The following is a 13,046-nucleotide window of genomic DNA, read 5'->3' as shown; positions in this document are numbered from 1 at the left end:
ATAGAGAATAGAATGTGCTCCTCTATTTAAGTATTCCAGAAGCAGACTGTCGGGCTTGAATGCTGTTGTGGACTGTTTATTTTTGTCCATTGTTTGAGATGTAATTATGCCGCAGTCATTAGTTAGGCTGATAAACGGAAGTAGCAGATATTCTGGATTTCAGCAGACTCATTTTAAAAATAAAGAAAAACATCCGAAAGGATGTAAATTATAATAATTTGAATGCTCTTGTAAATTACTACCTGCCTGTATGAATAGGCTGGACTAAAAATGTAACCTGTATAGGCGGGAAAGGGCTCCGTTGTGTATTGTCTCATGGATGGTATACGCAGATTACAAGACACACAATCACATGGCATTTCCACCCAAAATGTAAAACTTGTAATATATTCAGAGCTTAGGGTTGGTAATTTATTTGTTTTAATTAAATATCAGCATTTTCTGTTTGTCGCAGCCATATTTGCTAGGACAAAGAGCTGCAGCCATATTGGTTTTAAGATTTGTATTCTCAAACTTATAGAAAAGTTCTAACTTTGAGGGCAAGACTTGGCTGGTATTAGAAGTAGAAGTCTGATACTGGTTGGCGCATAAATAGAAGTGGATTAAAATTGCAGTTGGTATAAGGTTTGCAAAAAGGCTTATGGGTTCCAGGCCCATGCATGGTGTCGTATAATGTTTATCAGGCTGTAGTTATCCGTAAAGTGATACTTGTAGCTTTTTAAGGGGCTGTATTGCTCTTTTGTCTCCAAATTGATATAATCTGTATATAAAAAATAAAAGTCCTTTGTTATTTCGTGTATTTTCTTGTGAAGCTTGAGAATACTGTGCCTCACGGACTAGGGCCTCCAGTGCTATGGGCAACCCTGCGTGATGGCATAGGATGCCAAATGCTTCAGACTCCTGGACATGGGGGAGACGTACTAGCATGCTCTGTGTGCCGAAAACACCATTCACTTCTGTGGACTGTTGTAATTGCTGTTGGTGTTGAGTTCCTCATATTTCATTGTTTAATTATAAAGCCAATGGCTGTAATGCATTTTTCACAATGATTAATTGCCCTAAGGTACTCAAGTTGACATAATGTAGTCCACGCTCTTGATGTCTGCAGAATTCTGAGAGGATATTGCCATTAATTGTGTGTTAACATTTCCTGGAGGGGAGAATCAAAACTTCCAACATTTGCTTTGACTGAACGATGCATTTTCCCTTTATTTTTAGTTTGCAATCTCTTAGTATGATATTACACAAGTTCAGCCCGGCAATTAACTGAAAGATGTGAGTACTCGCGGTCACCGCTAGCACTTGTGCAATAGCTCCCTTAGTTCATGTGATGCGATGCAGGAAACAAATGAATGCATGTTCTATCTCCCTGCGTGCTCTCGCATCGCAGCGCCCATGGTTTCCAATGTGGCCAGCGGCAGCATCGCAAGGTCTCCCATTGAAAACAATTGGGGAAACTCTGTGATCCTCCACCATGGCTGACAGCCACGGCGGAGGAATGCTTCTTCGCAGAAGGGATTCAAGGCTGTTTTGACATGAAAATGCCTTGCATCCCTGGGCAATTCACTTGGTGGGGGAGCGCGATATGGGGGCGGGATTTACGGCCTCATATCGCTCTCGCCAATGCGAAGTTAGCCTAAGGCCTCCTGTCCACTAGCGGGTTTTTTTCCACTGCGTTTCCTGCAGCGATAATCTGCATGCGGGTAACGCATTCGATTTTCCGTTTGCGTTAAAAATCGCAGCATGCTGCGATTTGCCGCAATTATCCACAATGAGCCTAACCTTATAAATGGGTTCATCGCGGAAAATCGCAGTGCCAAAGTGCCCCCTGACGCGGTAGCTCCCGCTGCAGAAATCCGTGGCGGAATATTGCTACGCCTGTGGACAGGCGGCCTTAAGGTACCATTACAGGCAACTTCTCTCCACTACATAATGCAGACTGAGAAATCCTGCTTGTAACCAACACATGGACTCCGTGGACTCATCAAGTCAAACAGCGTGATGAATCCAGGTGCTGACCGCAATCTGTGGACTTCTGCCTACGCTTTGCGAGGGAGAAATCCTGCTATGTACATGTCTATGGGCGCTATTACATGAATGTTAGTAGCTGCTACTAATGATGGCTAATTTACCATTAATTGCTGGGTTGCAATTGCAAGTCCTTACAATTAATGATATAAATCTAGAGCACTGGTGCCCGTGTAACAGCACCTCAATAACGTATGTGAAATGATGAAAATAAAGGCGTTCTGCGCACATTGTTCATGGATGTCCTGTCAGTGCCCTCATAGTTTATTAGATGCTATGTCAAGCTTTACATGTATGTTTACCCAGTTCTGCAAGTGCTCCTGTTAAAAAACAAAATACATTAATTGGATAAATTGCCTTTACAAAAATATCAATGTGTACATTTCTTTAAATGGAGTCTTTGGTCGTTACAACAACCAGCATTTGTAATCCTGGTGTATACGGAAAAGAAGGGGACAAAACCCCGCAGCAACTTTCGGACCTTTAGTTCAGGGTTGCCAACTTAGATTTTTTTTTTTATTTCCTGACTTTTTATTTAAAAATCAGGGACAGCCAACAGTTTTTACTGATTTATATTGTAAAAAGAACTTGAAGACTATAATGTTTATATGTCTAAGGGCTTATTTAGACGACCGTATATCGGCTCGATTTTCACGATATACAGTGTCCTTGTCTGCAGGGGGGGTGGGGATGGAGGAGCCAGGAGCAGGAACTGAGCTCCCGCCCCTTCCCCGCCTCTTGCCACTATTTGCAATGGGAGGGCGGGACGGGGGCAGAGCTAAGCGCCAGTACTTAGCTCCGCCCCCATCTCGCCCCCCCTCCTATTGCAAATAGTGGAGAAGGGCGGAGAGGGGGTGGGAGCTCAGTTTCTACTCCTGGCTCTTTCATCCTCCGCCCCCTGCAGACAAGGACACCGTATATCGGCTCGGCGTGAAAACCGAGCCAATACACGGTCGTCTGAAATAGCCCTAAGATATAGTTCAATAGAATAATAGTTATTGTCAGCTATAAAATAATGATTACAGTTACAATGGCAGGCATAATCACCACCAGCTTTCTAAAAAAAAAAAAAAAAAACTCGGGACACACCAACTTTTTTTCCCATGGATACTGGAAAAACAACCTTATTTTTATGGACTTCCAGGAATTTACAGGCAGTTGACAACCCTACATTGGTATGAACCAATGCCAAAAGTTGATTAATAAGGAACAGTAAATAGAAAGCAAGGAGCTATACCTCTTGCTGGGTCCATTTCTGGCTTTCTGGCTTTAGATTAAAGTGCTGCATCAAAACTATGGCTGAAAAACCATCAGCCTTAGGCTACCTGCAGCCTGCCTGATCTCACGCTCGTGAACGTGTGATTTACCCGCGGATGCGAGGCAATTTTTTAGGCAAAACCATCTTGCATCGCAACTGTAAAATTTCGATCCGCTCGCCAGTGTTTCCTGCATGACAGAGGATTCGACATGTTCCCCATTGATTTTAATGGGAACTCTCGCATCACACTTGCATGCACAATGCACGGCATGCTAGAGCCATGCAATGCGTTAAAGGTCCCTACAAAATCAATGGGCAATGCATTCAATTTTATACGACTCCATTAAAGAGTGGAGTTCATATTCGGGTGAGATGTTTGTTTGTGAGTTCAACAGCTGTTTGAAAACGGCTTTAGGCCGGTTGCACACGAGCGTAATTCACTGCATGCTGCCTTAATGTAGCAGTCGCACGGCACACAGCAAGTATACAATGCCATTGTATACTTGCCCCGGGCTGCCAATTGGCATGCACCACTGCGGCGTGTAGGCACGCGTAATATGTGTCAACGTGGAACATGCTACAATCTTTATTGTGCATGATCAGCAGCATGGGAGCCTATGGCAGACTGGTACAGTGTATTCTGCAAGCTCCATAGACATCCTCTATAGAAAATGCTACAGCGTTTTGGGTTAGGTGTAAATACAGAGAAAGTCCCGTGGAGTCCAGGCTCTGCATCCTTTTATATACAGTTTACATATTTCATGTTCTTTGTCATTGAGGACAGTAGATGAATGAAAAACCTAAAGCTAACAGGTGTTTGTCATTGTCTTCAATCTGTTTTGATCAGTTGCTGAGCAAAAATGTGCTGCAAGATATACTCTAATGTATTCAATGTTCCTTTAGTGGCATTTTATGGAGCGAGAAATAAATGAGCCTTTTGTAATTTCATTGCTTGCAATGTGTTGAATAAACAGATATCTAGGTGCCATCGACAATCACCTTATTTATATAACACTTACCAGGCAAAGTGATCTCAAATAGAGAAAACTGTCTCTTCTCACTTTCTACTGGTACACACTCTCTTCATCTGGCATGGCTGTTCTCTCCAACTAGAACAGACATGGAGAATACAAATAGATATATTGGGAATTTTAGCTAATTTCTTCTTCATCATTTTTCATGTGTTTTTCGTTTTTCTTTGTCACTTGGCATTTACTTATATTTAAGTGCTATTCCCATTTTAAGCATTTGTCATTTCCACAGGATATGCCATTAATGCCTAATAAGTGCGCGTCCCATCTCTAGCACACTCCTCTATTAGGAGGTTAGAGGTCCAGTGACCCATTGTTCACTGGTTCCCTGCCAACATACTATACAGTCCATATGCTTTTCTCCATTGAAGTCTATGGGAGTTACAGAAAACTGTTAGTGCTGCTTTAGCTAGAGTACAATGACTGGGAATCGCAAAACTGGTACAGGACGCCGCATTCTCCCAATAAGCAAGGGTCGCAGAGGTGGGACACACATTACGCATTTGGGCCACATACTGTAGACCGCAGTTTTCACAAGCATCGATACATGATCAGCTGTGTAAAACAATTGTAACAAGCATGGGCTGGATACATCAGTCACTTAACGTATACTTATATACTGCTATTTTCTAATACTAATTTGATCATAATGATGATTACATTGTAGTAATTATTACAACGTGTGAAGATGGCTTTACAAGTCCTATTTCAATGTGAATAGCGGAACCCAAGGTTTCCCAACAGAACATCACCCAGAGCATCAGGCCACTCTCACACATGCATTCAGAAAGCGGCACTCCAAATCACTGCATTTTAACCGTGATTTTAAGCTGCTTTATTGAACACGTCGTAGCGTTTGATAACACTTTTTAACGCATGCCATGATGAGGTGCATTAAATTGCGTTAAAAACTACGTGTTCAAGTGCATGTCTGTGAGGCTCCATTGAAATCAGTGGCAGCGTTGTACAGGGGTTTGCACGGAGCTCGGGATGCCGCGCTATTCGCTGTAAAATGCGGCATGTATGAGAGTGGCTTCATTTTGCTTCCACTGATTTGCCTTCTTCCCATAGTGACTCCAGGTGCCATCTCTTTCCCCAATTAAGCTGCATACTCTGCCATCCACATAGTATAAATGAAAATGTGATCCACCATGCCAGGCCACCTTTTTCCATTACTCAGTGGTACAGTTCTGGCGATGCAGAAACCCTGGGTGTTCTGTCATCTCATTATCATAGCTACTGGGAACACCCCGCAAGGCCTGGCATTTTGGAGATGCTCTGACCCAGTCATGTAGCTATCACAATTTGGTCCTTGTCAAAGTCTCTCAGATCCTGGCCCTTAACCACTTCTTGTTGCTTCCAGTAAATTGGCCTCAAGAACTCTGTTCAGTTGCGCCTGCTTTTTCCCACCCCTTGACAGGTGCTACTATGATGGGCTAATCAAGGGTACTTGCTTGCTCTGTCGATACTTTTAATGTTATGGCTAATTGGTGTTTATATGTCTAGTATCGTGTCCTGTATGATTAGATGTCAGCTTCCCATATAGCCCACCGCATGCCCAAGCTTCTTATTTTCAGATCGGGTGTCAAACGATTTTATGATTTATGACTGCATTCTAGCTTTGTGGTATATACAGTATATCCTCTTAAGTGATTTCTGAATCCTGTGCTTTTAGTCAGCCAATTTTTTTCCTCCTTATTTAAGGAGTGTGGACAGTGTCCCTTTGGAGAAGGTTTTCTTTGTTGGTATCGATGCATGCGGTTTTTTTTTTTGCTTCCCTTTGTGCCTGTTCATTTGAGTTGCCGGACCCTGCCAACTGAAAGGTGTGGGAATGGAAACAAATAGAATTCTGAAATGTCAAAAATATGTTGCGGATAATTACTTTTGCTCAGTGAACCTTGTACCAGGCTGGCACAGACAAAATCCCTTGCTGCATTTGCAAAGAATGTTTTCAGAAAGGCTACATGATGCATCCAGTCCCCTTTCCAGCTTCTGCCAATGTAGGTTTTCAATGTGATGACCATTTTAATGCAAAACTAGTAGCTGAGCTTTAGTGCCCAAGAACTTGTGGGGAAGGGAGACTATGGAAGAATTCAATTTGTTAAATATGAGATTACTTAACTACAGCTTTGTTGTTGTTCTTGTTTTATGGTTATAAAGTTATAGTCCTATAACAAGTTATTTGTATATGAGTACTGCTCTGGATTAAAATGACTGTTGCTTTTTAGATTGGAACTTTTTTTTTTTTAAAAGCTTTGCTTGAGTAGGGCCTCCTGTACACAGGCAAAAATTCTGCAGCAGGATTTCCTGTAGAATTTCCGCCGTGCCCGCCTGCATACGATTGCATTACAAAACGCGCGGAAAACCAATCGCGACATATTTTATTTCTGTGCGGGTCTTGCATAGGCCCACACAGAAATGTCACTTCCGGCTCCGCTTTGCGCATGCGTCGGCTGGGAGGCAGCTGGCCGGAGCTGCAGGACCATGTGAGAGCCGCACTGGTCCCTACAAGGACGCGGGTCGGATCCCGCTGCGAGAATTCTCGCAGGGGTTTAGACCCGGCCGTCTGCAGGCGGCCTAAAGGCCCATTTACACAGAGCGATGATCGCTCAAAAATAGCTAAAAAGCAATAATCGTTGTGTCTAAATGCTCGGCCATCGTGCACTTTTCGTGCACTGCTAGCTGATCGTTAAATTCAGTCCAACCTAAAAATCGTCATTCAGCCTTATCAGCAGTTCTCCACGGGGAGTGCTGATAGCATTGTTTCCCACTGGAGAATAAAAGAACTGAATGCAGATAAGAGCCCTGGGGCTATTAACTGCTTTCCGCTAAGGCTTCATTTGCACACTTAATTGCTATTAAGTAGCTGAGAAGCTACTTAATAGTTTATGCAAAATGATCGCTCAAAGCTGTCACTCAAACTGTCGTTTGAGCGATCTTTGAGAGATCATCGCTCCGTGTAAATGGGCCTTAAGAAAGTTTATGGAAATGAGCGTTGCAACAAATTGGAAATATTTCTGCCACCTATTGGATGGCAGCATTCCTTCAAATCAATGTACCACTTTTTAGCAAGACTGTAAAGCAATGATTGGGAATAGGAAACATCCCCCCTCTTGATGAACAAATTAGAAGATGCAAGCAAGCAAGGTCACACCCGTGAGCTGTTTGACCAGGTGAAGCAGGCACCTTTTGCACCTTGGAAAACAACATCCATCAAAGGTCAAGAGTACACAGCATAACTATATGCAGATAATCAACCACACCAATCAGCCAGCCAGGAATATTTGACAGAACAAGAACCTGATATTCTTGAGGAGGAGGTTGACTGGGCACTGAAACAATTGCCAAACAGGAAAGCCCCAGGCATCGACTGCATGCCATCCGAATTACTTAAACCTATACCAACTCCACTGCTAACAACCCTTTGTAAACAGATCTGGAAGACCAAACAATGGTCAAAGGACTGGAGAAAATCAGTCTTTGTCCCAATTCACAAAAAAGGTGATGCACAAGAGTACGGCAATTTTCAGACCATCGCTCTTAAAACACATGCAAGCAAAATTTCTGCTAAAGATCATTCAAAAATATATGGCCTCCTTCACTGAAGCGGAACTCCATGATGGTCAAGCCAGGTTCTGCAAAGGCTGTGGAAACAGACCATGACCCAATCGCAAACTTGTGTTGGGTCATGGGAATATCAGAGCATCTGGAACATTTGATAAGATCACTTTATGAGAATCGCAAAGCTACAGTCAAGACTTTGGTAACACTGACTGGTTTGAAATCAGGAAAGGCGTCCGACAAGGCTGGATCCTATCCCCAGTCCTGTTCAACTTGTATGCCGAAATGATCATAAGGCGATGCAATCTGGATGAATCCCCAATTGGAGTGAAAATTGGTGGAAGAAGCAAACAATCTTCATGTGTCATCAGCATAAACAATGTTTATGCTGATGGCACAACTCTACTTGAAGAAAATGAAAACGACCTTAAATACCTAATTTGAAGAGTCAAAGAAGAAAGCAAACACATGGGACTGTATCTCAATATTAACCTCTTAGTGATGGAGCTTTTTTCCGTTTTTCCTCTCCCCCCCCCCCCCCCCAAATAATTGTAACTCCTTTATTTAGCCATCAACATCGCTGTATGAGGGCTTTTTTTTGCAGGACGAGTTGTATTTTTCAATGGTGCTATTTAATGTGCATATAATTACTGAAAAACGTAAAAAAAAATTTAAATGGAGAGAAATGGAGAAAAAAATGAAATTCCGACATGTATTGGTGCGTCTTGTTTCTACAGTGTACACACTGCAACAAAAATGACATAACTTTATTCCATGGGTCAGTACGATTACTACGATACCAAACTTACATGTTTTTTTTGCTGTACTACTTTTATTTTTTTCAAAGATATTTTTATTTTTTTAAATTTTCTGCGTTCAATAGCTTTTTTTAATTTGTTCGTTGACATAATTGTGCAAGAGCTAATTTTTTGCAGGACGTCCTGTAGTTTGCATTGGTACCATTTTGGAATACATGCAACTTTTTGATTGCATTTTATTCTTTTTTTTTTTTCTTGGAGACAGTGTGACCATAAAAGCGCATTTCTGGCGGTTTTTCTTTTTTGCTGATGTTCATCGTGTGGGCTAAATAATGCGTTACTTTGATAGATCGGACGCAGCATTGCCAAATATGTATGTTTGTTTTATTATTTAGATTCTTTATTACAAATATGGCAAAAGGTTTTTTCCCCTTTTTTTAAACTTTCATTACTTCTTTTTTTTTTTCAATAATTAGTAATCTTTATTGATCATATTTTTACTTTTTTTTTTTAAAGTCCCCACAGGGAACAACAACTTGAGATGCTTTGATCGCTTCTGCAGTATGATGTAATGTCATAGCTTTACATCATTCTGCAATCTGACTGGCAGTCTTTCAAACCACCCCATGGGGATGGCTTGATAGGCATTCTTCCATGACAGCCCTGAGGCCTTTCAGAAGGCACCCGACTGCTATGACACCTGCATGGCTTCCTGTGTTCTCATCGCGAGGGACCATACGGGAGCCCCGACCGTCGTTTGGGGCATTTAAAAGGTTAACAGCTATGATGAGCTATGCGGCTCATCACAGCTGTTGCTTCCGGGTGTTGGTTGTAAGAAACAGCCGGTGCCCGGGATGTATGAAGGGAGGTCGCCCTGCGATCTCTATTCATACATAGACAAACAAAGCTGCTGACAAAAGCAAGCAATGTTGTATTACGCATAACAATCTACAATGAAGAAATTGAATCACTCTAAGATTTCACTTTCCTTGGATCCAAGATCGACTGCAGTGGTAAATCAGGGCCTGAAATCAAAAGAAGAATCAGCCTTGGCTGTAGTGCAATGCAAGGAATGGCGAAGATAAGGAAAAGTAAAGACATCAGCATTACAACAAAGATCCGAATAATTAATGTAATCCTTTCCCCAATAACTACATTTGCAAGTGAAAGCTGGACACTCAAGAACGTAGACAGAAGGATGGAGGCCTTTGAGCTGTGGTGCTGGCGGCGTATGCTGCATACCATGGACAGAGATGGTCACAAATAAGACGATCCTAGACCGTGTCAGACCAAAAGTATCACTAGAAAGCAAAATCACCAAATATAGTCTTTCTGACATCAGGCATGGAGAAACGCTGCTGCAGGTGAGGCAGGACAGTTGCTGAGGCACTTGTCTGATGCCCAACTAGTATTATGTACAGGTCTTGCTAATTAAGGCCTCCCTCACACAGGCGTTTTTGTACAGCGTTTAGCCCTGATTTTGCAGTGGAAGGTCCTCCGCATGTTTGAGTGGGATGTGTACAATGCTTGTTGGATGCTCATGACAACAGTCCAGACAACGTCCCAATGTCCAGTCAGGTGGAAGAATAGGGCTGGAGAGGGCCTTTTAAGATGTTATCCGTTTAACTAAAATATGGGGCAATGTTTTGTGGGCATTATAGCATCCACTTCCACTTTTCACTGATGACTGATATTTATGCATACTTGGTTAATGGGTTATTTGTGAGTTGATGTAAAACTTTGTTCAAACCTGCTTTTTGACTTTCTTTTATAACTGAAAGCCGCAGCACAGTGCTAGATCCATAAGGTGGACACCACTGGCACCCAACAGACCTCATTCTTTAACAATGGAGTCTGGTGTGTTCTGCCAGGGTGTCTGTTTTTGACCGAAAAAAAGGGTTGCATGCGGTCATTTTCATGTTAATTAGAACTGAATCTAATTTTCCGCTTCGGAATTGCGTAATGAGCTGCACCATTAGTATAGAGTTTGATGCGGATCCGCATCAAACTTTAACCCTTCAGTTGAAAGGGTGAAACATGTTGTGGTTCCGCGACCAAATCCACAGTGCAACAAAATGCAGCTGATTAGCACTAAAAAATGCTACATGGGAATGAACCCGAAGACTCCAAAAAGCCAGCGTATTTATTTTTTAAATGTGTACTTTGAATGTTGAAATAAGAAAAAATTAACCTACTTGGATTGGGCGCAAACTAACAGGTATACCACTTACAGGCTGGTGATGGGTAAAATATTGACCCAAAATGTTTTTTCATTTCGTTGTTAAGAAAAATGATCATGGAAATATGAATATTCCCCGAGGAGTTCTCAGAACTTTCCCATAACTTATGAATTTTAGGACTGCTTGGGTGAGTGAGAGCATTGGCACCTGCTTGTTGGAGGCCTTAGTGGAGCTCTACCTTGGCCCAGTTGTTAAGAAAATGTTGTATTTCCTAACATTTTAAAGATAGAGCTACTTTAAGGCCCAAATAGTCCATGCCTCCTTACTCCCTAGGCCACACCCTTGTCGCCTACATCTGTAATCTTGTAGATCTACAATACTGTTACAATGTTCTGTACACATTTAGTAGTCCAAGTATTATCGTTGCATCCCAAGTGTAATTTATTACTTTTTTCCTCTCCCTCAGAAACATTGCAGAGGCTCTGGTTAGCAAAGGGCTAGCCACTGTGATCCGCTACAGGCAGGATGATGACCAGAGGTCTTCACACTATGATGAGCTGTTGGCAGCAGAGGCTCGGTAGGTATCCTTTCATTGTTGTGCCGCAACCTGGGTTTCTTATTGCAGGCAAGGCTCTAAATGACAGCTGATAATGTAGATGGCTAATTGTAATGCATTTCAGCATAAAAGTATTTTTGACATTTTTTATTTACTGTTTGGGCATGCTTATGTAATATCCAATTCTGCTAAGGATACTTTTCCCGCTCAGGAAGCTGGTCTCTAACTTTCTTTCAAGGACACTATCTACATAGTGTTTCAACTACTGAATGTACAATGTAATCTTTTCTGAATTCTCAGAGCTGAACATTCTCAGCTAAACAAGTTTATATAGTGTTTCTAGTTCTTCTTGGCTGTGATCTTATTCTACCGTTCCTTCCCGAAAAAAGTAATTCCCATAATTACTTTCTGACTTAACACATGAAAATACTTGCTCAGTCTCTGTAGAGGCAAACTGGTAGAAACATGAGATTTCCATTGTAATCTTCAGAGTTCCTAATACAAGAGCAAACAATGACAACTGTAAGCTCCTATGCAAGAATGGCATGTAGTGCACATTTTACTATTCTTTTTAAGGTATTGCCTAGTTTGGATATCTGCAGTTGATTTGAAAATTCCCTCACAAGTAAATTGACAACAAGAATGCAGTGTGGCTTCCTCATCCTCTGCACCTCTCTAGCCAGTTTAACCCTATCCAATCCAATTTGTATCCTGGTTTTCCTAGGTGGCTTACTCTTTTTCTGCCGTTACACAACGGCGCAATATGCTGGCTAAAGCCAGTACTGCATGAGGTGACACGTTGGATAGGCTCCGACAGCAGAGAGACTGGCAATATACAGTAAGAGAACCCCGACGGACGTCTTCCAGCATCGGAGCTGTACAGTCTTAAATCATAATGTCTTTTAGATGTCAGACAGTGGATTGGAAAGGGTTAAAAGAATGATGGACATAAACTGTAAGACTGAGACCAAAAAGATCTCCATTTCACATATTCACCCCTATTCAGTGTTCTGCATAAAATATGGAAACTAAACTGGAAACAGAGCTGTAATGTAAAACGTTGTATGAAGCAAGCATACTTGCACTCCAAGTGAGATTTCAAGTGGTAGGAGGCAGGGTGCTCATTGGGGTCTTTTGTTAGCTCCCCAAAGGTGCCCGTCATAGTAATAGGGAGTTTACATCAATAAAAATAGCTCCTAATCTACAGTAAATTAGGGTTACTGCCCCTGTTTATCTCTCAAAATACATTGTTTAGCCTCCGCATCATCTGCATTCTGACATCTGATTGGCATGTCTTGTCCTTTCAAGTACAATGCTGAACGACAATGAACATGATTGATCAAAGCTCTTACTTATGCCTATTCCGATGAGGGCTGCTGTGATTTTCTTTTTAACAAATATCATGGAGTTGTCTACTCCCAATAAAATATATTAGCGAACATGGATTAAAATTAAAAAGCAGCGACAGATGCTCTTTACTTAACAGCCACTTCTAAATATAGTGAATTATCTGCCTTGCACATATTTCTTGTTTCACAGGCTTTGAGAAGTTTAAATTTTTTGTCTCGTTTCCAGCCATATTTAATATCGACATAGATTGTTGGTTTTTGTGGTAACCATATAATATATTTCCACCTTATTACCTCAACAAAATGTATAATTTTTAATTTTCCT

The 13,046-nt window shown here is 41.7% G+C and overlaps 1 protein-coding gene across 1 annotated transcript in view; it reads left to right on the top strand.

Moving 5' to 3' along the window:
- The window catches only part of SND1 (staphylococcal nuclease and tudor domain containing 1), a 572,988-nt gene that overhangs the window by 208,772 nt on the left and 351,170 nt on the right, over nt 1-13,046 (top strand). The window contains exon 13 of the mRNA XM_066592191.1: nt 11,283-11,393. Coding sequence (XP_066448288.1) covers nt 11,283-11,393 — 111 coding nt within the window. The remainder of the gene's footprint in view (nt 1-11,282; nt 11,394-13,046) is intronic.

Source organism: Eleutherodactylus coqui, chromosome 2 (assembly GCF_035609145.1).
Source record: "Eleutherodactylus coqui strain aEleCoq1 chromosome 2, aEleCoq1.hap1, whole genome shotgun sequence".
Lineage (NCBI taxonomy): Eukaryota > Metazoa > Chordata > Amphibia > Anura > Eleutherodactylidae > Eleutherodactylus > Eleutherodactylus coqui.
This window is presented reverse-complemented; position numbering and strand designations above follow the sequence as displayed.